Genomic DNA, 26920 nt, shown 5'->3' on the forward strand with positions numbered 1-26920 from the left:
ATCTTTTTGTGGTGTAGTCCAGATTCACCATGAAACTCACATTAAGATGATTATTCTTTATATTAAATGTTTTCTGAAACGTCACATTAAAATATATAAATGATGCGTAATCTAATGTTAATCTACAGACAAAGTGAAGAAAGATGAATGTTTTCTTTATAGTGTGGAAGAAGACGTGTTAAGAAAGAGAAGTAGTGCATGTTTGCATGAAGAGATGCTGAATCATTGTGCCAGTGGTCACCACAGTGCTGCAGTGATGTAGAACAAAGGCTAAAGCATTAAAGGTGTGTTACTGGAACTGGAAGTATGTGCTCACACCCTCCCCTGGCTGACAGGACACAGAAATAATGTGTCTGTTAATGGTGCAGCAGCGTCGGTCGTATGAAATTCTCTCATGTAGCTCTTTCAGCGTGTGCGTGAGCATGGATGGATTACTGAACAGGTCTACAAGGCCCAGGCCCAGGCCCAGGGGCCCATAAGGTCAGGGGCCCTGAACTAAATGAGGGAATACACAAAACAACCACAAAGAGACCAAAAATACTACAGGGATGCAAAACCACCATGAAGAGATGCAAAATGACTAAAAACAGATGCAAAACCAGCACAAAAAGATGCAAAATTACTAAAAATAGATGCAAAACCAGCACAAAAAGATGCAAAATGACTAAAAAAAGATGCAAAACCAGTACAAAAAGATGCAAAATGACTAAAAATAGATGCAAAACCACCACAAAAAGATGCAAAATGACTTAAAATAGATACAAAACCAGTACAAAAAGATGCAAAATGACTAAAAATAGATGCAAAACCACCACAAAAAGATGCAAAATGACTAAAAATAGATGCAAAACCACCACAAAAAGATGCTAAATGACTAAAAATAAATGCAAAACCACCACAAAAAGATGCAAAATGACTAAAAATAGATGCAAAACCACCACAAAAAGATGCAAAATGACTTAAAATAGATACAAAACCACCACAAAAAGATGCAAAATGACTAAAAACAGATACAAAACCACCACAGAGACATACAAAAACATAAAATGACCACCAAGAGAAACACAATGGTCATAGAAAGGCTGCATTCACAGCGACAGGGTGTCGTGTCGGGATCGTTAACTCCCCGATGAACCACAAGAACTCTTTATGTTTCACTTAAGCTGCTGTTTTCCATCAGATCGTTGTTCTGATCTTCTTAACTGTTCGAGGTGAACGTCTGACCTTAACCATCGAAACTCAACCATTCGAGGTCGGGCAGAAGAAGCAGTGAAGCTTCGTGAAGATGAATTTTCCACCTGAAGTTTCCTCTGTTCTTTCTTTCAGTTCTGCCTCCAGCCAACGTGAGCGCGAGCTGCTCCGGCCTCAACGTCACAGTCAGATGGGAGTACAGCACGCAGAGGCCGCAGACCAGCTTCAGGGTTCTAATCATAGGGTCGGAAGGGTGAGACTCAACTCTTCTACACCCTCATCTCATCTTCAGCCGCTTATCCGGGGTCGGGTCGCGGGGGCAGCAGCTTTAGCAGGGGACCCCAAACTTCCCTTTCCCGGGCCACATTAACCAGCTCTAACTGGGGGATCCTGAGGCGTTCCCAGGCCAGTGTGGAGATCTAATCTCTCCACCTGGTCCTGGGTCTTCCCCGAGGCCTCCTCCCAGCTGGACGTGCCTGGAACACCTCCCTAGGGAGGCGCCCAGGGTTCATCCTTACCAGATGATCCTGAACCACCTCAACTGGCTCCTTTCAACGCAAAGGAGCAGCGGCTCTACTCCGAGTTCCTCACGGATGCTGAACTTCTCCCCCTCTCTTGTACCCACGACCTGGTTCTTTGGGTCCTGACCCAGCTTTCATGACCACAGGTGAGGGTAGGAACCAGGACTGAGCGGTAGATCCAGAGCTTTGCCTTCCTCAGCTCTCTTTTGGTCACAACGGTGCAGTAGAGCGACTGCAGCTCCGCCCCCGCTGCTCCGATTCTCCGGCCAAACTCGCACTCCATCGTCCCCTCACTCGTGAACATGATGAACTTACGTGTCATTAACGTTGACACGTGAGTTTCTCAAAGATATTCAGTCACAAAGGAGGAAAGAAACCATAACAAATTAAGAACTGAGAACTTTTTTTGGTTCTTCTGAATGTTTGTCTTCGGCTGCTGATCTGATTTAGTAATGAAAGAATATTCTGCTCATATTTAAGGAAATACGAGAGCGTAACCACGGAGCATCAGTACGATCTCAGCCACTTCGTCTGGGCGTCAGAGAGGCACGCCTTGGACTTCTACTCTGTCAACGTAACAGCCGTAGAAGGAGGCAACAAGTCCGAACCAGTGGGCTCTGAATCCTTCTCCTTCAACTGGTTAAAAACGGCCACAATCAAATGTGAGTTATATGTTCACGTAAACACGTTTAAGTTTTTTCTCAAGGTTTTCCCGCAGAGATAAAACTCTGAATCTGTCTCTGCAGGTAAGTTAGATTTCCCTCCTGTGGATCTGACCGACACCGACTCTGGGGCCACGGTGAGTTTCATGAATCCCCTCCACTTCTACGGAGCGCTGAAGCGGCTCGATACCGGCACCTTAACGTTCAAACCGTCCTCTTCAGATGCTGTAAGTATGAGAGGATAACGTTCAGACTGTGTTTGGAGGGTGGGAGCATTCAGACCACACTGGAGACTCTGATTGAACCAGTTTTAGATTAATGAAAAAATATATCTGAGGCTAAAACAGCAACCATCACTCTGTTTATCCGGCTGATTCAGACATTTGCGTCTTCACGTACAGCTCCTCCGGTTATGAACAGGACGAGGACTTAGTCTCAAAATACTACGACTTTTAGTCTCAAAATACTACGACTTTAGTCTCCAAATACTGCGACTTTTGGTCTCTAAATACTACGACTTTAGTCTCAAAATACTACGACATTCGGTCTCAAAATACTACGACTTTTGGTCTCTAAATACTACGACTTTAGTCTCAAAATACTACGACATTCGGTCTCAAAATACTACGACTTTTGGTCTCCAAATACTACGACTTTTAGTCTCCAAATACTACGACATTAGTCTCAAAATACTACGACATTCGGTCTCAAAATACTACGACTTTTGGTCTCCAAATACTACGACTTTTGGTCTCTAAATACTGCAACTTTTGGTCTCCGAATACTACGACTTTTGATCTAAAAAAACTACGATTTTTGGTCTCAAAATACTACGACTTGTCTGAAAATACTACGACTTTAGTCTCAAAATACTACGACTTTTAGTCTCCAAATACTACGACTTTAGTCTCCAAATACTACGACTTTAGTCTCCAAATACTACGACTTTAGTCTCCAAATACTGCGACTTTTGGTCTCCAAATACTGCGACTTTTGGTCTCCAAATACTGCGACTTTTGGTCTCCAAATACTACGACTTTTAGTCTCCAAATACTACGACATTCGGTCTCAAAATACTACGACTTTTGGTCTCTAAATACTGCAACTTTTGGTCTCCGAATACTACGACTTTTGATCTAAAAAAACTACGATTTTTGGTCTCAAAATACTATGACTTTAGTCTGAAAATACTACGACTTTTTGTCTCCAAATACTACGACTTTAGTCTCCAAACACTACGACATTAGTCTCAAAATACTACGACTTTAGTCTCCGAGTACTACGACTTTTAGTCTCCAAATACTACGACTTTTGGTCTCCAAATACTACGACATTCGGTCTCAAAATACTACGACTTTAGTCTCCAAATATGGGTCTTTATGTGCGTCTACGCACAGATTTTGTCTTTCGTGCAAAATGTACTAGCCTGATTTGTGTGTTGAGATCTCAGCCCAGAGACGGTCTATAGTCGATGTTAATTATCTTTCTTCTGTGACTTTCAGAGAGATTTTGACGGGTCGTGCACAGCCCAAGACATAAACTGCAAACACAACGTCGTGTTTCCTAAAGATGAGGAGAAGTGCCTCAGCCTGACAGGCCGGCTGGGAGCCAAGAATGAATATGGCGGGTTTGAGTTTAGAGAGACGGGACGCATCTGTGCCGTGGCATCAAGCGGTGAGTCTGAACTGGAGGGCTTCTTCAAAAGTGTGTCTGTACGTGTGTACGAGCTCGCTGGCTTACAAAATACTACGACTTTAGTCTGAAACACTACGACTTTAGTCTGAAACGCTACGACTTTAGTCTGAAACGCTACGACTTTAGTCTGAAACGCTACGACTTTAGTCTGAAAACACTACGACTTTAGTCTGAAACACTACGACTTTAGTCTGAAACGCTACGACTTTAGTCTGAAACACTACGACTTTAGTCTGAAACGTTTTGCATCTATTTTTAGTCATTTTGCATCTTTTTGTTCTGGTTCTGCATCTATTTTTAGTCATTTTGCATCTTTTTGTGGTGGTTTTGCATCTTTTTTTAGTCATTTTGCACCTTTTAATGGTGGTTTTGCATCTATTTTTAGTCATTTTGCATCTTTTTGAGGTGGTTTTGCATCTATTTTTAGTCACTTTGCATCTTTTTGTGGTGTAGTCCAGATTCACCATGAAACTCACATTAAGATGATTATTCTTTATATTAAATGTTTTCTGAAACGTCACATTAAAATATATAAATGATGCGTAATCTTATGTTAATCTACAGACAAAGTGAAGAAAGATGAATGTTTTCTTTATAGTGTGGAAGAAGACGTGTTAAGAAAGAGAAGTAGTGCATGTTTGCATGAAGAGATGCTGAATCATTGTGCCAGTGGTCACCACAGTGCTGCAGTGATGTAGAACAAAGGCTAAAGCATTAAAGGTGTGTTACTGGAACTGGAAGTATGTGCTCACACCCTCCCCTGGCTGACAGGACACAGAAATAATGTGTCTGTTAATGGTGCAGCAGCGTCGGTCGTATGAAATTCTCTCATGTAGCTCTTTCAGCGTGTGCGTGAGCATGGATGGATTTCTGAACAGGTCTACAAGGCCCAGGCCCAGGCCCATAAGGCCAGGGGCCCTGAACTAAATGAGGGAATACACAAAACAACCACAAAGAGACCAAAAATACTACAGGGATGCAAAACCACCATGAAGAGATGCAAAATGACTGAAAATAGATGAAAAACCAGCACAAAAAGATGCAAAATGACTAAAAACAGATACAAAACCACCACAGAGACATACAAAAACATAAAATGACCACCAAGAGAAACACAATGGTCATAGAAAGGCTGCATTCACAGCGACAGGGTGTCGTGTCGGGATCTTTAACTCCCCGATGAACCACAAGAACTCTTTATGTTTCACTTAAGCTGCTGTTTTCCATCAGATCGTTGTTCTGATCTTCTTAACTGTTCGAGGTGAACGTCTGACCTTAACCATCGAAACTCAACCATTCGAGGTCGGGCAGAAGAAGCAGTGAAGCTTCGTGAAGATGAATTTTCCACCTGAAGTTTCCTCTGTTCTTTCTTTCAGTTCGGCTTCCAGCCAACGTGAGCGCGAGCTGCTCCGGCCTCAACGTCACAGTCAGATGGGAGTACAGCACGCAGAGGCCGCAGACCAGCTTCAGGGTTCTAATCATAGGGTCGGAAGGGTGAGACTCAACTCTTCTACACCCTCATCTCATCTTCAGCCGCTTATCCGGGGTCGGGTCGCGGGGGCAGCAGCTTTAGCAGGGGACCCCAAACTTCCCTTTCCCGGGCCACATTAACCAGCTCTAACTGGGGGATCCTGAGGCGTTCCCAGGCCAGTGTGGAGATCTAATCTCTCCACCTGGTCCTGGGTCTTCCCCGAGGCCTCCTCCCAGCTGGACGTGCCTGGAACACCTCCCTAGGGAGGCGCCCAGGGTTCATCCTTACCAGATGATCCTGAACCACCTCAACTGGCTCCTTTCAACGCAAAGGAGCAGCGGCTCTACTCCGAGTTCCTCACGGATGCTGAACTTCTCCCCCTCTCTTGTACCCACGACCTGGTTCTTTGGGTCATGACCCTGCTTTCATGACCTCAGGTGAGGGTAGGAACCAGGACTGAGGGTAGATCCAGAGCTTTGCCTTCCTCAGCTCTCTCTTCATCACAACGGTGCTGTAGAGCGACTGCAGCTCCGCCCCCGCTGCTCCCATTCTCCGGCCAAACTCACGCTCCATCGTCCCCTCACTCGTGAACATGATGAACTTACGTGTCATTAACGTTGACACGTGAGTTTCTCAAAGATATTCAGTCACAAAGGAGGAAAGAAACCATAACAAATTAAGAACTGAGAACTTTTTTGGTTCTTCTGAATGTTTGTCTTCGGCTGCTGATCTGATTTAGTAATGAAAGAATATTCTGCTCATATTTAAGGAAATACGAGAGCGTAACCACGGAGCATCAGTACGATCTCAGCCACTTCGTCTGGGCGTCAGAGAGGCACGCCTTGGACTTCTACTCTGTCAACGTAACAGCCGTAGAAGGAGGCAACAAGTCCAAACAAGTGGCCTCTAAATCCTTCAGCTTCAACAGGTTAAAACCGGCCAAAATCAAATGTGAGTTATATGTTCACGTAAACACGTTTAAGTTTTTTCTCAAGGTTTTCCCGCAGAGATAAAACTCTGAATCTGTCTCTGCAGGTAAGTTAGATTTCCCTCCTGTGGATCTGACCGACACCGACTCTGGGGCCACGGTGAGTTTCATGAATCCCCTCCACTTCTACGGAGCGCTGAAGCGGCTCGATACCGGCACCTTAACGTTCAAATCGTCCTCTTCAGATGCTGTAAGTATGAGAGGATAACGTTCAGACTGTGTTTGGAGGGTGGGAGCATTCAGACCACACTGGAGACTCTGATTGAACCAGTTTTAGATTAATGAAAAAATATATCTGAGGCTAAAACAGCAACCATCACTCTGTTTATCCGGCTGATTCAGACATTTGCGTCTTCACGTACAGCTCCTCCGGTTATGAACAGGACGAGGACTTAGTCTCAAAATACTACGACTTTAGTCTCCAAATACTACGACTTTAGTCTACAAATACTGCGACTTTTGGTCTCCAAATACTACGACTTTAGTCTCAAAATACTACGACTTTTAGTCTCAAAATACTACGACTTTTTGTCTCCAAATACTACGACTTTAGTCCAAATACTGCGACTTTTGGTCTCCAAATACTACGACTTTAGTCTCTAAATACTGCGACTTTTGGTCTCCAAATACTACGACTTTAGTCTCAAAATACTACGACTTTTAGTCTCAAAATACTACGACTTTAGTCTCCAAATACTACGACTTTCGTCTCCAAATACTGCGACTTTTGGTCTCCAAATACTACGACTTTAGTCTCTAAATACTACGACTTTAGTCTCCAAATACTACGACTTTTAGTCTCAAAATACTACGACTTTTAGTCTCCAAATACTACGACCTTTAGTCTCCAAATACTACGACTTTAGTCTCCAAATACTACGACTTTAGTCTCCAAATACTACGACTTTTAGTCTCAAAATACTACGACTTTTAGTCTCCAAATACTACGACTTTTAGTCTCCAAATAATACGACATTCGGTCTCAAAATACTACGACTTTTGGTCTCTAAATACTGCAACTTTTGGTCTCCGAATACTACGACTTTTGATCTAAAAAAACTACGATTTTTGGTCTCAAAATACTACGACTTGTCTGAAAATACTACGACTTTAGTCTCCGAATACTACGACTTTTAGTCTCCAAATACTACGACATTCGGTCTCAAAATACTACGACTTTAGTCTCCAAATATTGGTCTTTAGATTTTGTCTTTCGTGCAAAATGTACTAGCCTGATTTGTGTGTTGAGATCTCAGCCCAGAGACGGTCTATAGTCGATGTTAATTATCTTTCTTCTGTGACTTTCAGAGCGGTTTTGACGGGTCGTGCACAGCCCAAGACATAAACTGCAAACTTGACGTAAGGTTTCCTAAAGATGAGGAGAAGTGCCTCAGCCTGACAGGCCGGCTGGGAGCCAAGAATGAATATGGCGGGTTTGAGTTTAGAGAGACGGGACGCATCTGTGCCGTGGCATCAAGCGGTGAGTCTGAACTGGAGGGCTTCTTCAAAAGTGTGTCTGTACGTGTGTACGAGCTCCCTGGCTTACAAAATACTACGACTTTAGTCTGAAACGCTACGACTTTAGTCTGAAACGCTACGACTTTAGTCTGAAACGCTACGACTTTAGTCTGAAACGCTACGACTTTAGTCTGTAACGCTACGACTTTAGTCTGAAACGCTACGACTTTAGTCTGAAACGCTACGACTTTAGTCTGAAAGGCTACGACTTTAGTCTGAAAGGCTACGACTTTAGTCTGAAACACTACGACTTTAGTCTGAAAAACTACGACTTTAGTCTGAAACACTACGACTTTAGTCTGAAACGCTACGACTTTAGTCTGAAACGCTACGACTTTAGTCTGAAACGCTACGACTTTAGTCTGAAACATTACGACTTTAGTCTGAAACACTACGACTTTAGTCTGAAACACTACGACTTTAGTCTGAAACACTACGACTTTAGTCTGAAACTCTACGACTTTAGTCTGAAACACTACGACTTTAGTCTGAAACACTACGACTTTAGTCTGAAACACTACGACTTTAGTCTGAAACGCTACGACTTTAGTCTGAAACGCTACGACTTTAGTCTGAAACGCTACGACTTTAGTCTGAAACGCTACGACTTTAGTCTGAAACGCTACGACTTTAGTCTGAAACGCTACGACTTTAGTCTGAAACGCTACGACTTTAGTCTGAAACGCTACGACTTTAGTCTGAAACATTACGACTTTAGTCTGAAACACTACGACTTTAGTCTGAAACACAACGACTTTAGTCTGAAACGCTACGACTTTAGTCTGAAACGCTACGACTTTAGTCTGAAACGCTACGACTTTAGTCTGAAACGCTACGACTTTAGTCTGAAACGCTACGACTTTAGTCTGAAACGCTACGACTTTAGTCTGAAACGCTACGACTTTAGTCTGAAACGCTACGACTTTAGTCTGAAACGCTACGACTTTAGTCTGAAACGCTACGACTTTAGTCTGAAACGCTACGACTTTAGTCTGAAACGCTACGACTTTAGTCTGAAACGCTACGACTTTAGTCTGAAACGCTACGACTTTAGTCTGAAACGCTACGACTTTAGTCTGAAACGCTACGACTTTAGTCTGAAACATTACGACTTTAGTCTGAAACACTCCGACTTTAGTCTGAAACACTCCGACTTTAGTCTGAAACACTCCGACTTTAGTCTGAAAGTCTACAACTTTAGTCTGAAACACTACGACTTTAGTCTGAAACACTACGACTTTAGTCTGAAACACTACGACTTTAGTCTGAAACACTACGACTTTAGTCTGAAACACTACGACTTTAGTCTGAAACACTACGACTTTAGTCTGAAACACTACGACTTTAGTCTGAAACACTACGACTTTAGTCTCAAAACACTACGACTTTAGTCTGAAACACTACGACTTTAGTCTGGAACTACGACTTTAGTCTGAAACGCTACGACTTTAGTCTGAAACGCTACGACTTTAGTCTGAAACGCTACGACTTTAGTCTGAAACGCTACGACTTTAGTCTGAAACACTACGACTTTAGTCTGAAACACTACGACTTTAGTCTGAAACACAACGACTTTAGTCTGAAACACAACGACTTTAGTCTGAAACACTACGACTTTAGTCTGAAACACTACGACTTTAGTCTGAAACGCTACGACTTTAGTCTGAAACACTACGACTTTAGTCTGAAACACTACGACTTTAGTCTGAAACACTACGACTTTAGTCTGGAACTACGACTTTAGTCTGAAACACTACGACTTTAGTCTGAAACGCTACGACTTTAGTCTGAAACGCTACGACTTTAGTCTGAAACACTACGACTTTAGTCTGAAACACAACGACTTTAGTCTGAAACACTACGACTTTAGTCTGAAACACTACGACTTTAGTCTGAAACGCTACGACTTTAGTCTGAAACGCTACGACTTTAGTCTGAAACGCTACGACTTTAGTCTGAAACGCTACGACTTTAGTCTGAAACGCTACGACTTTAGTCTGAAACACTACGACTTTAGTCTGAAACGCTACGACTTTAGTCTGAAACGCTACGACTTTAGTCTGAAACGCTACGACTTTAGTCTGAAACGCTACGACTTTAGTCTGAAAACACTACGACTTTAGTCTGAAACACTACGACTTTAGTCTTAAACACTACGACTTTAGTCTGAAACGCTACGACTTTAGTCTGAAACACTACGACTAACTGACTGACGACGAGTCGAGACAACCCAGAGCTTAAATCCAAAAATCGGAAATGTGCTAGCATCCGCTGAATGACGCAGAACGCCTCATCTCAAAGGATAAAACTAATACTTCCTTTTTATTCTTGCAGAGCTCCACGTGGTCACGCTTACCGTAAGTCTGTTCGTCCTCGCCATCGTGTGCAGCGTGATCGCAATTATCGTCTGTAAGGTAAAAGCCTGGACGCTGAAGACTCCTGATCCACCGCAGACGCTGGTAAGATGCCAAAGCGGGAAACGAGCAAATCACTGGTGAAGATGTTGGTTGAGTTGCTTTTAAACCTCTCGTGTGTCCTTGTCTTCCTGTCACGAAGACCTCACAGCTGCAGAACCGCAAGGAAGGAGGGAAATACGCTCCGGTGTCCCCCGCAGACATCAGTCCGTTGACTTTTGCACCCTACAAGAAACCGTCGATCAGCTCAGAGGAGGACGACCGCGAGCTCGCCGAATACCCCCGTGGAGGCGGAGCCCCCGGAGACTTCCAGCCTCCTGCCGGGCCGTACGCAGAGGGGGGACTTTCAGACGGATACAGGAGGGGTGACGAATCCGGAGACGACTCGCAGAAAACGGAGACCATTTCGATGGATTCGGAGGAGGACGTGTCGCCGTACGACCGCCCACACACTCTGCAGGTGGACATGGGGGATGGGGACGTGGTCACGGGTTACAGCGAGCGGTGAAGGCTTAAACTCTTTTTTTTAAACACGTTTTAACACAGAGGACAACTGTTGTAGCGTGAACTATAAAGCCGAGACCCCTGAGAGACACAATATGGGGGGGGGGGGGGGGGTTATGAGCCAATGGGTCTCTGGGACAAAGGACGTCACCATCTTTACTACACACGAGCACGACGACACAAGACTTTCCAACGCTTTCCACTTGGTTGTTTGTGTCTTTGTGGCTGTTTTGTGTCTCTTTGTGGTTGTTTGTGTCTGTTTGTAGTTGTTTCGTGTCTTTGTGTCTCTTTCTGCCTGTTTTGTGTCTCTGTAGTTTGTTGTTTTGTGTCTTTCTGTAGTTGTTGTTTGTCTCTGTAGTTGTTTGTGTCTCTTTGTGGTTGTTTTGTGTCTCTTTGTAGTTGTTTTGTGTCTCTTTGTGGTTGTTTTGTGTCTCTGTAGTTGTTGTTTTGTGTCTTTGTAGTTGTTGTGTCTCTGTAGTTGTTGTTTGTGTCTCTTTGTGGTTGTTTTGTGTCTCTGTAGTTGTTGTTTTGTGTCTCTGTAGTTGTTGTTTGTGTCTCTTTGTGGTTGTTTTGTGTCTTTGTGGTTGTTTTGTGTCTCTTTGTAGTTGTTTTGTGTCTCTGTAGTTGTTGTTTGTGTCTCTTTGTGGTTGTTTTGTGTCTCTTTGTGGTTGTTTTGTGTCTGTTTGTAGTTGTTTTGTGTCTCTTTGTAGTTGTTTTGTGTCTCTTTGTAGTTGTTTTGTGTCTCTTTGTTGTTTGTGTCTCTTTGTGGCTGTTTTGTGTCTCTTTGTAGTTGTTCTGTGTCTTTTTGTGGTTGTTTTCTGTCTCTTAGTAGTTGTTTTGTGTCTGTTTGTGGTTGTTTTGTGTCTCTTTGTAGTTGTTTTGTGTCTATTTGTGGTTGTTTTGTGTCCCTTTGTAGTTGTTTTGCGTCTTTTTGTGGTTGTTTGTGTCTAATTGTGGTTGTTTTGTGTCTCTTTGTAGTTGTTTTGTGTCTCTTTGTGGCTGTTTTGTGTCTCTTTGTAGTTGTTCTGTGTCTTTTTGTGGTTGTTTTCTGTCTCTTTGTAGTTGTTCTGTGTCTCTTTGTGCCTGTTTTGTGTCTCTGTAGTTTGTTGTTTTGTGTCTCTCTGTGGTTGTTTCGTGTCTTTGTGTCTCTTTGTGGTTGTTTGTGTCTCTTTGTAGTTGTTTTGTGTCTGTAGTGGTTTTGTGTCTCTTTGTCGTTGTTTGTGTCTCTTTGTGGTTTGTTGTTTTGTGGCTTTGTCGTTGTTTTGTTGTTTTGTGGCTTTGTGGTTGTTTTGTGTCTCTTTGTGGTTGTTTTGTGTCTCTTTGTGGTTGTTTGTGGTTGTTTTGTGTCTCTTTAGTTGTTTTGTGTCTCTTTGTGGTTGTTTTGTGTCTCTGTAGTTGTTGTTGTTTGTGTCTCTTTGTGGTTGTTTTGTGTCTCTGTAGTTGTTGTTGTTTGTGTTTCTTTGTGGTTGTTTTGTGTCTCTTTGTGGTTGTTTTGTGTTTCTTTGTGGTTGTTTGTGTCTCTGTTGTGGTTGTTTTGTGTCTTTGTGGTTGTTTAGTATCTCACCTGTGCCCAGGAGTAATCAGAAATCCGTCCACGCTGATGCAGTTGAAACGTCCCCACGTGTCCCAGGGCGTCTCTGGTCCGTCTCCGTCTCTGCAGCCGTTTTCTTGAAACAGAAGAATCCGGATCCTTCTCTACAAAATCAAAGAGGATCATGAACGTCTCACCGATATGAAATATGCCACTTGTCCCGTAGTGAACACTTCTGATGGACCGGAGAACAAACCCGGTGATGGTCCAGTCCCCCTCCGTCTGGCATCTCTCCCCCGCGGCCGCCTTTCAACTCCTGACGCTTTTTATCAGATGCTGCAGCTTCAAAACACAACTGAGCAAATTTAAAACAATGTTATCTCAAGGAAACGAGCTCTGACAGGAGGACACGTCGTACACGCACGGTCTGATGCCTTGTTGTTGTATGTGTGACTGGGAGGAGACTCCGTGCCTCGTTTTTACCTTCATGCTTTTGTTTTTTTTAAAATGAAAAAGGGACAATTCACACAAATGACACAGGAAGAAATGCATCTTCTCATTTGCATCAGGTGGCGTTAAATCATATGGTTAAGTTTGGTGAATTTGGTCAGATTGGTGAATCAAACCGTGATAATCCACTCAGTTTTCACGGGGACTGCTTCTTTGGGAGGAAGTGGTTTAATGAAAACTTCTGTGGATCGTCCAGAGAAAAACATATTTACACAAAGACATGTTCAATCTCTTAACTTTGAGCGTTTTGAGCTCCAGAAACAACCAAACTCTGTCTGAAAATGTTTGTTCTGGGTTGAAAAGCTTCTTCCTGTTCGTTCACACTCAACTTTACGGGTTTTTGTTTTCAATCGTTAACATGAAGAGATTAAATCTGGGCTTCCCGCTCCTGTCAGCAGGTTGTCAGGTGTTATAAATACCTCACACAGTGCCACACCGCATTTATGCCACCACGTAACCGCAGTTAGTACCGCGTGTTTACATCTGCTGCTATTGGGCAACCTGCGAGCTGCAGGACTGGCTCCGTAGGTGACGCACGGGAGCGTTTCTCTTTTCTTTGTTTACATTACTTCAGGGATTTTAAGGCTACAGCTGCTGATTAATTAATTTTGCAGTAATATGAAGCTAAATGATTTTTAACCGTGACACACACACACACGCACACGCACGCACACACGTTCGCTCCTGTGGGAGGAAAGAACGTCAACATGTTGCCAAAGACTTCCTGTGGAACCGGTCGAACGATGATTGTCGCCTCACCTGTGGGGGAAAGTGCACTTTGACAACAACAACAAATACATTTGCATTTAAATGTTTTTAATAAAGAGACATGAACAGTTTTGTTTCTTTCCAGATGTAAAGAAGGGTTTGTTTGACTGGGCGTCATCTTTTTATGACCTTTTAGAGATGAAGGAATATAAACGTGTTTCTTTTTCATTAAACAGAAGAACTTCTTATCAACATTACAAGAATAGTTTGTCATTTTTAAAAAAGCTGCTTTCTGTTGGAGAGTTCGAAGAGAAGACCGATGTATTTTTGGTGAGACTTAGGGCGCACTCACACTGTCGTTCTGTCCCGGGCCAAAACCGGTTTTTCAGCTAAAGCCAAGTACCTTTAAGCAGTGTGAGTGCACCCGCTCCGCGCATAACTGCCGACAGCTGGGCGGCCACGGCCCGCTTGAAAGAGATGGGCTTTAGCAGAGCCGTTTGCACATGTACGAGCACGAGCGTGAGCACGTGTACGAGCACGAGGCCTAAGACGGTTCTGAGGTCATTTCCTGTGCGCCTGTTGGGACGTAGAAAAAAGAAGGAGGGACCATGCGCGGACATTTAACAACAATGGCGGTGAAAGGTTCACGTTGGTGGATCACTTTGACACCCCTGCTGTATATGAATGTGTATTTAGATGTGCGCTGTCAAAGCACTTACTGTTAAACTGCTGTTTTTAAAGGTGCTATACAAATTAAGTTATTATTAGATATTAAAGCGAAATTCAGCCAGAAGCAACTGGACTCTGTTATTTGTATAAGTCCAGTTGCTTTTGACGACGACCTGGACAAATAACATTCACAGGCCTATTAAAGCTGACGTTTGTTTGCCGAGGTAACTGATTTCGTAGACGGTAAAGGGCGCAACGTTTCCCTGCACGCAGCGTAAACAGCGGACAGCATCAGGTGCTGCAGCAAGGATGAGCAATGTGTGTTTTTTGAAGATTGAAGCATGTAAACCTATTGTGGCTGAACCGCAAAATACAAATATGACCCTGAAAACTAGCATCACAGGGCCTGAGCTAAGCTAAGTTAGCTCCAGGCTGCTAATGTACGGATCTCAATCTCTTCGTCAAACTCTCCGCGTGCAAAAAAGTGTATTTCCCAAAATGTTCCTGTTGAATGTGGTTTGACAGGAGCGGCCACACAAAGGCTGGATCACATGACAAGATTTGAATTTGAACGGGGGGTTCGATCCCCAGGCGGCAGTGTTCCCGACCCGAGCTGTTTTACTGTTGTTAAAGTTCATTTCTGCTCTTTGTATTTAAAGTTGAGTGAAGTTGAAGTCATGAACCTGGAGCCTCCCTGCCGCTCCTCCTCCTCCTCCTCGCGTCAGCCCTCTTGTTTGTGGTCATCTGTCGGCTCCGCTGAGGCGAGGAGCAGCGTGTCCGACGGCGGTTGAAAAAGTCTGTGCGGGCGGAGCGTTTCCGCTAAAGCTTCAGGCCTTGAACGTTCGTTCTCAGGCCCAACATCTGCTTCTCCTGACGCACTTTCTCCTCCTTGAACGCCACCTTGTTGGCTTTCTTCTCCACGCGCCGCTCCTTTTGTCAAAAACACAGAAGAAGAAGAAGAAATTAACACGAATGTTTTCATGACGCCTGCAGGAACACGTCTTAGGGTGCACTCACACTGTCCTTCCGCACCGGGCCAAAACAGGTTTTTCGGCTAAAGCCTAGTGCGTTTGACCAGTGTGAGTGCAACCGCTCCACGCATAACTGCGGCCAGCTGGCCGTCCACGGCCCGTCTGAGAGAGGTGGGCTTTTGTAAAGCACGTGCGCACGTGTACGAGCACGAGCACGACGCCTACGGCGGTTCTGAGGTCATTTCCTGTGCGCCTGTTGGGACGTAGAAAAAAGAAGGAGGGACCATGCACGGACATTTAAAACAATGGCGGTGAAAGGTTCACTTTGGTGTGATGCGGAGGTGGAGTGTTTACTGCAGATTTGGTCGATGAAAAGATTCAAAAACAGTCGACAAGACGCACAAAAACTCTGAGGTCTACGGAAAGATCTGGAAACAAAGCCACGCATCGCCATGACGTCATCAATGCGTGTGACGTGTTACGGCGTGATGACGTATAGGCAGCAAGAAGCATTCTCCGAGGCCCAGGTAGTGTGAGTACAAACGGGCCTGGAGGGGGGGACAAGGACCCTAAAGCACGGGGCACGGGACGGAGGCACAGTGGGAGGGCGCCCTTATTCCACACTAAAGGAAACATACAGTGAGGAGGAAGGAGCACCTACTTTTTAGTGAATTGCTGGAATAAATGGTTCAAATCAATTTTACATTTTGAAAAACCATAAAATCTAAAGTTCTCAGTGATTTCTGTTGAGTAACGCAGAAGACGGAGTTATTTTTCATGCAGGAAATGTTGTTTTCAGTCTCTTAAATATGGAGATCTTCTTTTCCTTGTGTTACATCATATGTGCCTTCATATATATATTTGCGTCTCCCTGACCTTGCGCTCCTCCTTGATGGCCTGTTTCCTCGCCCTCCTCTCCTCGCTGCTCTCCTCTTTGCTGCGGCTCTGGGTGGAGACACGAGGCAGGTCCGAGTCATTGATCCTCGCCATGCGCTCCGCCTGCTTCGCCGTCAGGCCTTTGGCGGGGAGGACGTCCAGAGGGATGCCCGTCCTCTCGGACACACGGATCGGCTTCGTCTGAGGACAGAGAGAGAGAGAGAGAGAGAGAAGAGAGAGAAAGAGAGAAAGAGAGAAAGAGAGAGATAGAGAGAGAGAGAGAGAGAGAGAGAGACAGAGAGAGAGAGAGAGAGAGAGAGAGAGAGAGAGAGAGAGAGAGAGAGAGACACGGTCCGTTCAACTGTTTCAGTGAGTGAGATCAAAATCAGCTGTTCTCATCAACAAGAGGAAGAGGAGGAGAAGAGGAGAAGAGGAGAAAGAGGAGGAGGAAGACAAGAGAAGGAGGGAGGGGACAATGAAGAGAAGAGGAGGAGAGAGGGGAGGAGGAAGAGGAGGAACAGGAAGAAGAGAGGAGGAGGAAGAAGATGAGGATGAGGAAGAGAAGAGGAGGAGGAAGAGAGAGGGGAGAAAGAGGAAAAGAGGGAGGAGGAAGAGAATAGGAGGAGAGAGGGGGGAGGAAGAGGAGGAGGAGGAGGAAGAGAAGAGGAGGAGAGAAGGGAGAAAGAGGAGGAAGAGGAAGAAGAGAGGAGGAGGAAGATGAAAGGAGGAAGAAGAGAAAGGGGAAACTGCTGTACAGTAAAAGAAAAACAGTGAAACCGGTTTCATACCTTCGGCGGCTCCTGAATGACTTTGGGTCTGTTATAGATGTTGGAGTAAGTACCTGCAGAGACAGGAAGCACTTCAAAATAAGACTCACTGACGCCACAGCGTCACAGAGAACACGTCAGGGTTTCACTGTTACGATGTTACACGATGGTTGTTTAGACAACAATGTGATATTTGCTGTTTTTTTATTACTGAAATATAAATAAACTTTTCTTTTACAGTAAAAATATTATATAGACAAATATAAAGTGGGAATTTCAAAATAAAGGCGCATCGTTAAAGATATGTGTTCACTTTGCATCTGAGACGTCAATCAAAGATACTGTGAAGAGAAAAACATGAAAAATTAAGTTTTTAGATTAAAATCTGAAGCAAATTCATGAGTTAAAGTTTACGTTTGAGGATAAAAGCATCAGAAATGAGACTGAGAGCAGTTTCTCTCCACAGTGTGTTTTTAAAACCTGAGAAATCAAGGAACACACTTTACATTTCCCTTGTGACATTTTAAGACCTCTGCTTTATTTATTACTGCAGCAGTGAAACATTGACCGCAGCAGTTTTACTGCACTGACGTGGAACAGATAAGATGTGAACCTTTGGCTCCAGAGGAAAACATTAAAGGGCGACAGCTTCCTGTTAAACGGCTTCCTGTGTGGAGTTGTTCTCTCCGTGTCCTCCGACTTCCCCCCACAGTCCAAACGCGTTCATTGATGACGCTAAGGGCGCACTCCCACTGTCCATCCGTCCCGTGCCCGAACAGGTTTCATGGGTAAAGTCTGGTTCCTTTGACCCGTGTGAGTGCAACCGTTAGACTTCCCGTCCACGGCCCGTTTGAGAGAGGTGGGCTTTAGTAAAGCACTTTTGCACATGTACGAGCACGAGCGCGCGCACGTGTTCGAGCACGAGGCCTAGACATAGAAAAAAGGAGGGACCATGCGCGGACATTTCAAACAATGGCGATGAAAGCTCACGCGAATGCTTCTTGCTGCCTATACGTCATCACGCCGTAACACGTCACACGCATTGATGACGTCATGGCGATGCGTGGCTTTGTTTCCAGATCTTTCCGTAGACCTCGGAGTTTTTGTGCGTCTTGTCGACTGTTTTTGAATCTTTTCATCGACCAAATCTGCAGTAAACACTCCACCTCCGCATCACACCAACGTGAACCTTTCACCGCCATTGTTTTAAATGTCCGCGCATGGTCCCTCCTTCTTTTTTCTACGTCCCAACAGGCGCACAGGAAATGACCTCAGAACCGCCGTAGGCCTCGTGCTCGTACACGTGCGCACGCTCGTGCTCGTACACGTGCAAACGTGCTTTACTAAAGCCCACCTCTCCCAAACGGGCCGTGGACGGCAAGCGTGCCGCTCCTAGACGTGGTACGGTTGCCCTCACATTGGTCAAAGGAACCAGACTTTAGCCGTGAAACGTGCTTGGGCACGGCACGGAGGCACAGTGGGAGTGCGTCCTAAAAGGTGATTTTTTTTTTTTCTGCCTGTTTTTGCTTTATGATTAAAAAAAACTCACTGATGATGGTTTCACAGTCCCACTTCTCCTCCGGAGCCGTGATGACGACAGTTTCCATCTCTTCTTCCTCCTCCTCCTCATCTTCATCCTCCTCCTTCAGCACAGAGAGTTCTTTGGGACCCAAGTCGTCCGGCCTCAGGTACCTGAACCACAGACAGGACACGTGTTAGTCTGCTCGGTGAGTGAAGCGCCCGGAATCATCCGTCAGAATCAGAGGAAACGTAAAACAAAACCCACGTACTCTTTCTCTTTCTGGATGAAATAGTCTTTGATGACTTCTTCGAGGCGAGCGCTGTCCGGCTGGATGAAGCCCTCCAGCTCAGTGTTGTCCAAAGCGCCGATCTCATCGTCGTCGAACTGTTCGTAAAACTGAAACGACAACAGACGGACGGAGATCAGACATACGTCACAAGATGGTAACAGAGAAACGCACAAGTCTCATCTCATCATCAGCCTTCAGCTTTAGCAGGGGACCCCAAACTTCCCTTTCCCGGGCCACATTAACCAGCTCTAACTGGGGGACCCTGAGGCGTTCCCAGGCCAGTGTGGAGATCTAATCTCTCCACCTGGTCCTGGGTCTTCCCCGAGGCCTCCTCCCAGCTGGACGTGCCTGGAACACCTCCCTAGGGAGGCGCCCAGGGTTCATCCTTACCAGATGATCCTGAACCACCTCAACTGGCTCCTTTCAACGCAAAGGAGCAGCGGCTCTACTCCGAGTTCCTCACGGATGCTGAACTTCTCCCCCTCTCTCTAAGGGAGACTCCAGCCCCCCTCCTGAGGAAACACATTTCACACGCTTGGACCTGGACCTGGTTCTTTGGGTCCTGACCCAGCTTTCATGACCACAGGTGAGGGTAGGAACCAGGACTGAGGGTAGATCCAGAGCTTTGTCTTCCTCAGCTCTCTTTTGGTCACAACGGTGCGGTAGAGCGACTGCAGCACTGCCCCCGCTGCTCCGATTCTCCGGCCAAACTCACGCTCCATCGTCCCCTCACTGGTGAACAAGATCCCAAGGTACTTGAACTCCTTCACTTGGGGTCAGGACTCATTCCCTACCTGCATTCCCTAAACGCACATGTTAGTTCAGTTCAGACTCAACATGGAGGACAGTTTTCCACACGCTAACCCCCTCATCACCTCACGCCATTGAACCGTACCTTCTAACCAAGTCAAAGTACAGTAGAGGAAATGCATATTTACAGATTTGCAGTTTCGACACACACACAAAAACATGAGTGGGTCAAAACACACAAGCGCCCGACACACTCGTCTCCTGCAGCTCCTGAACGCAGCACTGTTAGTTCATATCTCCGCTGCGTCTGCGTCACTGATGTGGTTTCATAAACGTCCTTTTAATCCAGTTTTAAGACGAATTTTTATGAAACACTTTTTAGATCTATGTGGTTTTGAACGTCTGTAGCTGAAGTTACCCGAGAACCAGGCCGAGCGAGCCGGACGAGCTGAATACTGAAGATGGGAACGGATAAGATTTGATTGATTCCAACGCCATTATCGATTCTGCTTACACGGCATTTCAGAGTGTTTGTACACAACAGGTGTCAAGAGACTTCCTGGAGTCAGAACGAGAGCAGCTTTAATGAAAATATGAAAAGATTCAAAAACAGTCGACGGGACGCACAAAAACTCCGAGGTCTACGGAAAGATCTGGAAACAAAGCCACGCATCGCCATGACGTCATCAATGCGTGTGACGTGTTACGGCGTGATGACGTATAGGCAGCGAGAAGCATTCTCCGAGGCCCAGGTAGTGTGAGTACAAACGGGCCTGGAGGGGGGGACAAGGACCCTAAAGCACGGGGCACGGGACGGAGGCACAGTGGGAGCATTGGAGAGGGACATTTGAATGGGCTTCGTGGTCGTGTGACGGATCATTTATATTATATTTATGTAACTTGAGTAAATGGAGTTGAACCTTTTCGAAGCGGTCGTCCAGCAGGGTGAGCTGCTCGTTCCTCCTCATCACCGACGACGTCATCGAGTACTCCGTGAAGCGACTCTTCGTCTCCTCGTCCATGAACAGGAACTCTTTACCACGTCCCCCCGCGTCCTCGTCGCCCGAAAGCCCGCCTTCAGAGTCAAAGTCGCCTTCAGAGTCGGTGTCCTCCCACTCCTCATCATCATCATCATCGTCATCGTCGTCTCTGTCACAGATCAAACAGGAAACCATCAAAGACAAAAGGAACCAGAACTAAAGAACCACCATTTTGTGTTTGATGTCTTACCCTTTGCCCGCCGCTCCGCTCGCCGTGTTCGCTTTGCTGATGAAGTCGTCGTCCAGGAGGTTGTCGGGGTCGTCGTAGTCGAAGTCCTCGTCCAGAGCGGCCACGATGTCGGGGTCCATGTCCAGACGTGGTCCTGAAGGGGAACACACACACAAAACAAAAATGAGGAAGACGACGCAAACGAGACGCCGAAGTCTGAACCTTTAAAGCTCTCAGACGCATAAAAGAGGATTTAAGAGGAATGATCGAGTTTAAAACATCAGTGTTTTCACCTTAGAGGTGATGATGACTCTAAGAAACATGATCTAAGAAATGAAATCTTATAAAAGCTACGACTTCAGAGGGAGGAACTGTTGCTGGGGCAGTTTCCTGGTTGTTACAGCGTCGGGGTTCACACACTTTCTCGTATCAGTGACCTTATTGAGTCCAGTGGTGATGGTGTTTGCTGTTTTCTATAATGTCCTTTTTCCTTAAATTGTGTCTCTTGAAACTGTATCATGTGTGTAATTTCATTTCTTCCACAGTGCTCGCTCACTTCTCAACGGTCGGTGGTTCTGCTTTATACCACGGCCTTGTTATTGATTTCTTATTTGCAGAAAACAGAACTTTAACAAGATGGTCGTCCTCTCTTTGTCTTATATATTGTGTCAAATGACCCAAATAAAGTATCCTACAAGATTTGGGTATCCTATATCCTGTTGTTTTCCTAAAACCGGCCATATATCATCCTAATGGGGAGCGGCGGTAGCTCGGGGAGCAGCAGTAGCTCAGTCCATAGGTGACTCGGCTGGGAACCGGAGGGTAGCCGGTTTGAGTCCCTGTGTGAACCATGAATGGAGCGTGGACTGGTGGCTGGAGAGGTGCCAGTTCATCTCCTGGGCACTGCCGAGGTGCTGTTGAGCAAGGCACCGAACTCCCAACTGTTCGGGGCGCCGGTCACTGGCAGCCGCCTCGCTCTAACATCTCTCCAGTAATTGCATGTATATAGGTCCTGTGTGTGCATGTGTGTGTGTGTGTGTGTGTGTGTGTGTGTGTGTGTGTGTGTGTGTGTGTGTGTGTGTGTGTGTGTGTGTCATGAATAATAATAATAGAGTGAAAAAATCTAATTTTCCCCATTACGAAAAAATATGCGGCTTCATCCATGTGTCCACATGTCTCTCCAGCACGGTTGCTGGTTACGCACAGTTTCCTCCCTGATGTGTGAAGTTGCAGTTTTCTGTTTTAATCCAAAGCTCTGCAGAAACCACGGCTGGATTTTAGCATTGAAATCTTTCCTGAATCAGAAAAAGGCGAAGTGAGAAAAGTCTTCTGGTCCATTGTTTGGTTGATAAGCGCTCGTCCGACCGAATTCCCATCAAATATATAGCTGGTGTTACGTTCATAAGACGGTGTTCAAAAAAGCAATTTATCCGGCTACAAACTTCAGGAAATGGCTGGCAGAGACAGTCAGAGCGTTTTGGAGTTTTTTCCAGCTTGGGGCGCACTCACACTGTGCCTCCGTACCGTGCACAAACAGGTTTCGCGGCTAAAGTCTGGTTCCTTTGACCAGTGTGAGTGCAACCGTACCGCGCCTAGCTGCGGCCAGCTGATGGCCACGGCCCGTCTAAGAGAGGTGGGCTTTAGTAAAGCACATTTCCACGTGTACGAGCACGAGCTTGTGTGATTGGACGGCTGTGGTTTAAACAGTCTGCAGCTTCTTTTTAGTTTAGAAAACGCTCGGAAGCGAACCGACACTCAGCTCCTCATCCTCGAGTGTAAAACCACGGTACTCACATTGAAAAGAATAAAATAAAAACACACACCGTCATCAGGACAAAACACTTTGGTGGACACAAGAGTCAGGGCAGCATGGTGAAGGCATTCAAAGGTCTTTTTTAACCACTAATGCTGCTGAAAATAACAGCAAACCTCTGCAGCAGCCTGAGAAGAGTCCCTACACACACAACAAAGCAGCAACAGCGTAGTTAGTGAAGCCAGAGTTTATTAAAAGAGTGTTTCAGCGCGTACTCACACTGTCCTCCCGGACCGAGACCCGGACTTTAGGGTACTTGTCACACCTAAAGCCCACCTCTTTCAAGCGGGCCATGGACGGTCCGCTGGCCGCAGTTGAGCGCGGAGCGGGTCCACTCACACTGCTTAAAGGTACTAGGCTTTAGCTGAAAAAACGGTTTTGGCCGCGGCCAAAAGGACAGTGTGAGTAGGCCCTTAAAGACTTACCTACTGGCCCCTGTACCAGCTCCTCTCATAGTAAAGTCCATTACAGTGGAAGGAGCCCATTGGTGCTTTGTTGTGTGTGTAGGGACTCTTCTCATGCTGCTGCAGAGGTTTGCTGTTATTTTCAGCAGCATTAGTGGTTAAAAAAGACCTTTGAATGCCTTCACCGTACTGCCCCGAGCTAACCACTGTTAGCGACACTCCTGGATTTCTCCGTTAATAGTTATAACACAGAAAAAACTGTCTCAATGGCTTATTTGATGAATGTAAGTGCGGAGAAAAGACCCTGGGATGATTTTGCGCCGGAATGACAATAATATACAATTATGAGTCGTTATTATTTTATAATCATTTCCTTTTTAAAGTGCTTAAGCTGACGATGATGCTCACCTGAGATGGGAGCGGCTTTGTTCAGGAGTCCCACCTCCTCCTCGAACTCTGAGGCGAACACTGACGAGGGAAGGTTGATGGTCGCAACCTGTTCATCGGACAAGACAGGAACAATTAGATTTCCACTAGAAGAGCGACGCAAGCCACGCCCATTTGAGTTAGCACAGCACTCAGAGTTCAACTGGAACGCCACATCTGTTTGACATCACAGGAACTACGGGAATGACCTTGTCTGTGTCGCCCTCGCGCTCCTCGTCGCCATCCTCCCCGTCTTCACCCTGCAGATGAATCGTTCGCTTGTCGACGTGCGAGGGTCCGGACGCCACCAGCTCAGCCGGGACCGACGCCTCCCTGAGGTGCTGCAGGTAGTCGTAGTCATCGTCGAAGAAAACGCCAAACTCCCTCTGCTCCTCGCGCCTCTTCTCCACGTCCTGGGACGCACAGACATGTAATCTCGTCACGTCACTGACCCGATGTTTAGTCTTTTCCGTATGTCTTTTAGCTTAACACATGACTGATATTAAATAATGCATCTGTACCTTGTTGGCCGGCAGGAGGACGTGCTGCGGGGCCGTCTCGTCTGCAGCGAGCGGGTCCCTCTGACTCCTGTGGACGAGGTGAAAGGTCACAGCCTTCTTCTTCTCGATGAACGACTTCTTCTTCCGGTGAGGCTGGAAGAGACGAACGCACAGCAGGGAATAAACCCTGGTTACCAGAGAGCCACAAAGTCTTCGGTTTGATCCCTTAGCTGCCGTATTAGCCCAAGAGAGGCGCCCTTGAGCAACAAGAGAGCAAACAGATGCAGCGGAGCGGCTCTGCAGCTTTCCACCAACTGAATTATGATGCTACATAATGATCTTTGGTCAGGGGCTCTGCAATCTACTGTTTTTGTTTTTGTCTCCTTAAGCTGCTACGGTGTGTGTGTGTGTGTGTGTGTGTGTGTGAGTGAGTGAGTGTCTGTCCCTGTGTGTGTGTGAGTGTGTGAGTGTGTGTGTGAGTGAGTGAGTGTGTTTGTATGTGTGTGTGTCAGTGAGTGAGTGTGTGTGTGTCCCTATGTGTGTGTGCGTGTGAGTGAGTGAGTGAGTGTGGTGTGTGTGTGTGTGTGAGTATGTGTTTCTCTGTCCCTGAGTGTGTAAGTGTTTTAATTATGCATTATTTATTATTTTAACAATTATTCATGTCTGTATTTATTAAGACATTTATTTATGTATTTATTTATTAATAATTTTAATTATGCATTATTTTTTATTTTATTCATTTTTACAATAATTCGTGTATGTATTTAATAATACGTTTATTTATGCATTTATTTAAGTATTAATATATTTAATTATGCATAATTTATTATTCTATTTATTTGTTTTTACAATTATTCATGTCTGTATTTATTAATACATTTAATTATTTATACTTCACTTGTTTAGTCCTCCACACTAACAAAGCTTTCTAAATGTAATAATGCAACTACAACATAAAATGACATTTAATAAAGCTCGTTATTTGTCTGTAAACACACAGACTGTTTGTTTGTTTGTTTGTTTTGTGGCTAACTTACACATCAGTTCCGTTAGCCGCTGTTAGCTTCCATGGCTAGCTGAGGTTATAAACGGTATCTTACCATAGTGTAACGGACTCTGTGGCGGTTTTCTTGGACTGGTCCGGTTTAAAGAAGCCCGGGGCTCGAACTACCGGCCGCTGTTACACAAAAGTGACCGTTTTAAAGGCAGAGACAGCGGTTGTTGTTGTTTACCCACGCTGGTTCTCCTTCACCATGATGCTGCTGCCATTCAGGGAAAGAACCACCGCAGGAGAACAGCGGGGGGGGGTTAAAACGATAATAATATGATTTAATATGGATTTTTAATCATATTTAATTTAATTTCTTCTCTCGGATTTAAGAATGAATGAAAAGGGAAACGTGTTTGTTTTAATACTGTAATTCCTTTTATTATAAACGCTGTATTCTTGCGGGTATGTTCCCCCTACATGATGCGCAGTTGGTACGGTCCACAGTCTTCCTCGCTTCCTGTATTGGCGGTGTTCGGACGCTTTGCCGCCCCCTGCCGGAACACAGGTGCAGCGGCGGAGACGCTGCAGGGAAACAGGGTAAAATAAGAAGTTAACTTATAGATATTAACATGAAACTTCCACTGTTAAATACAGACATTAAGACGCGTTTTTATGTATTAAAAGTTTTTTTTAATTTTATGTTTAAATATGCAAATGAGGCAGTTCCAAATGCTCAGCCCCTGCTACCATTCTGCACAAAACTGCACAATTTTCAGTTGTTTTTGACTGTTAACTTGCACATAATTAGTTATATATGTTAAAGTATACATTTCCATATACATATATATTTATTTATTTAAACATCTTTTTATTGAGATTTTCCAACACAATGACATATAGATACATAAAGTGTGTTGTGCAGGAACAGAAAAGGACATTTACAACAATATGTCAACAAACCCACTTCAGGTCAGAACCAGACTGGGACAAACCACACACACACGTACACACACACACGTACATAGACATACACACACACACACACACACACACTCACTCACTCACTCACTCACTCACTCACTCACACACAGGGACAGACTCACACAGACATCCTCACTCACGCACACACACACCACACACACACACACACACTCACTCACTCACTCACTCACACACACACTGGGAAAGACACACAGACAGACTCACTCACTCACTCACTCACACACAGACAGGGACAGACACACACACACTCACTCACTCACACACTCTCAGGGACAGACACACACACACATCTTCACTCACACACACACACTCACTCACTCACGTGTACACACACACACAGAAAAAGCCAGAAAGAAGACGAGGAGAGAGATGTAGTTAGAGAGAGAAACCAGTTTCTCTTCGACCCACGGTGCAAATACACAAGTAATACATACAACACATATGACTTTTGATTTATTTATTTAACACATGTTTGGCAGGTGCATCCTGCCAAACATGTGTTCCCTGCCCTCCACCCCTCCACACCTCCCCTGCCCTCCACACCTCCACTTCAGCAGGAACCCAAACAAAGGGAGCATTCATGCTCTTGACTCTGCAGTGGAGTCCTGCACTCTGCAGAACTCGCCCACAGAAGCATTTCCTGCTGTTGAATGGAAACAAACATGCAGCTCAAAGGTCACGCGTGCAAAGGGCACCAATACAAACCTCCAACATCATTATTTAGCTATTAGTGTTTGTATTGTATATATAGTATAGACCGGGGGTCTGCAACCGTTACTATCAAAAGAGCCAAGTCAAATTTGTTTGGAGCCGCAAAACATATTTGATGTCCCAGCTTATAAAGGTTTATATAGTTATATATGTAGTTTTATGATATATACAAAAAAAAAATACAGTTTGTTGCATTTATGAAATTATAGAAGAAAAAGAAAGAAACCTGTTGACATTTCATTCCTATTACTATTACGATTATTATTCATTCATCCATCTTCAGCCTCTTGTCCCTGTCGGGGTCACG

The 26920-nt window shown here is 45.1% G+C and overlaps 2 protein-coding genes across 2 annotated transcripts in view; one reads left to right on the forward strand and one right to left on the reverse strand.

Annotated features, from left to right (window-relative positions):
* ifngr1 (interferon gamma receptor 1) overlaps window positions 1-10983 on the forward strand; it is a 13317-nt gene extending 2334 nt beyond the window's left edge. The window contains exons 2-11 of the mRNA XM_083930888.1: window positions 1327-1444; window positions 2193-2374; window positions 2459-2601; window positions 3877-4048; window positions 5446-5563; window positions 6310-6491; window positions 6576-6718; window positions 7837-8008; window positions 10381-10505; window positions 10603-10983. Coding sequence (XP_083787014.1) covers window positions 1327-1444; window positions 2193-2374; window positions 2459-2601; window positions 3877-4048; window positions 5446-5563; window positions 6310-6491; window positions 6576-6718; window positions 7837-8008; window positions 10381-10505; window positions 10603-10968 — 1721 coding nt within the window. The 3' untranslated portion in view covers window positions 10969-10983. The remainder of the gene's footprint in view (window positions 1-1326; window positions 1445-2192; window positions 2375-2458; window positions 2602-3876; window positions 4049-5445; window positions 5564-6309; window positions 6492-6575; window positions 6719-7836; window positions 8009-10380; window positions 10506-10602) is intronic.
* A 2821-nt stretch (window positions 10984-13804) lies between these two features.
* Window positions 13805-25178, reverse strand: ltv1 (LTV1 ribosome biogenesis factor). Its single transcript, XM_083930900.1, has 11 exons — window positions 25010-25178; window positions 23931-24062; window positions 23619-23822; window positions 23392-23479; window positions 20788-20920; window positions 20478-20706; window positions 18787-18914; window positions 18546-18688; window positions 17018-17070; window positions 16230-16430; window positions 13805-15312 (listed from the first exon to the last, which is right to left on the reverse strand). Exons 1-11 carry the CDS (start codon window positions 25010-25012, stop codon window positions 15202-15204), a joined length of 1425 nt encoding a protein of 474 aa, XP_083787026.1. The 5' UTR covers window positions 25013-25178; the 3' UTR covers window positions 13805-15201.
* Window positions 25179-26920: the final 1742 nt, after the last annotated feature.

This window comes from Echiichthys vipera (assembly GCF_963691815.1).
Source record: "Echiichthys vipera genome assembly, chromosome: 2".
Classification (NCBI taxonomy): Eukaryota; Metazoa; Chordata; class Actinopteri; order Perciformes; family Trachinidae; genus Echiichthys; species Echiichthys vipera.

Excerpts from the sequence above, each read along its gene's own strand:
- ltv1 (XM_083930900.1), bottom strand. Across the intron at positions 20,707-20,787 it reads AGCGGAGCGGCGGGCAAAGG|AGACGACGATGACGATGATG; the intron begins GTAAGACATCAA and ends GATCTGTGACAG. Across the intron at positions 18,689-18,786 it reads TTCATCCAGAAAGAGAAAGA|GTACCTGAGGCCGGACGACT; the intron begins GTACGTGGGTTT and ends TCTGTGGTTCAG.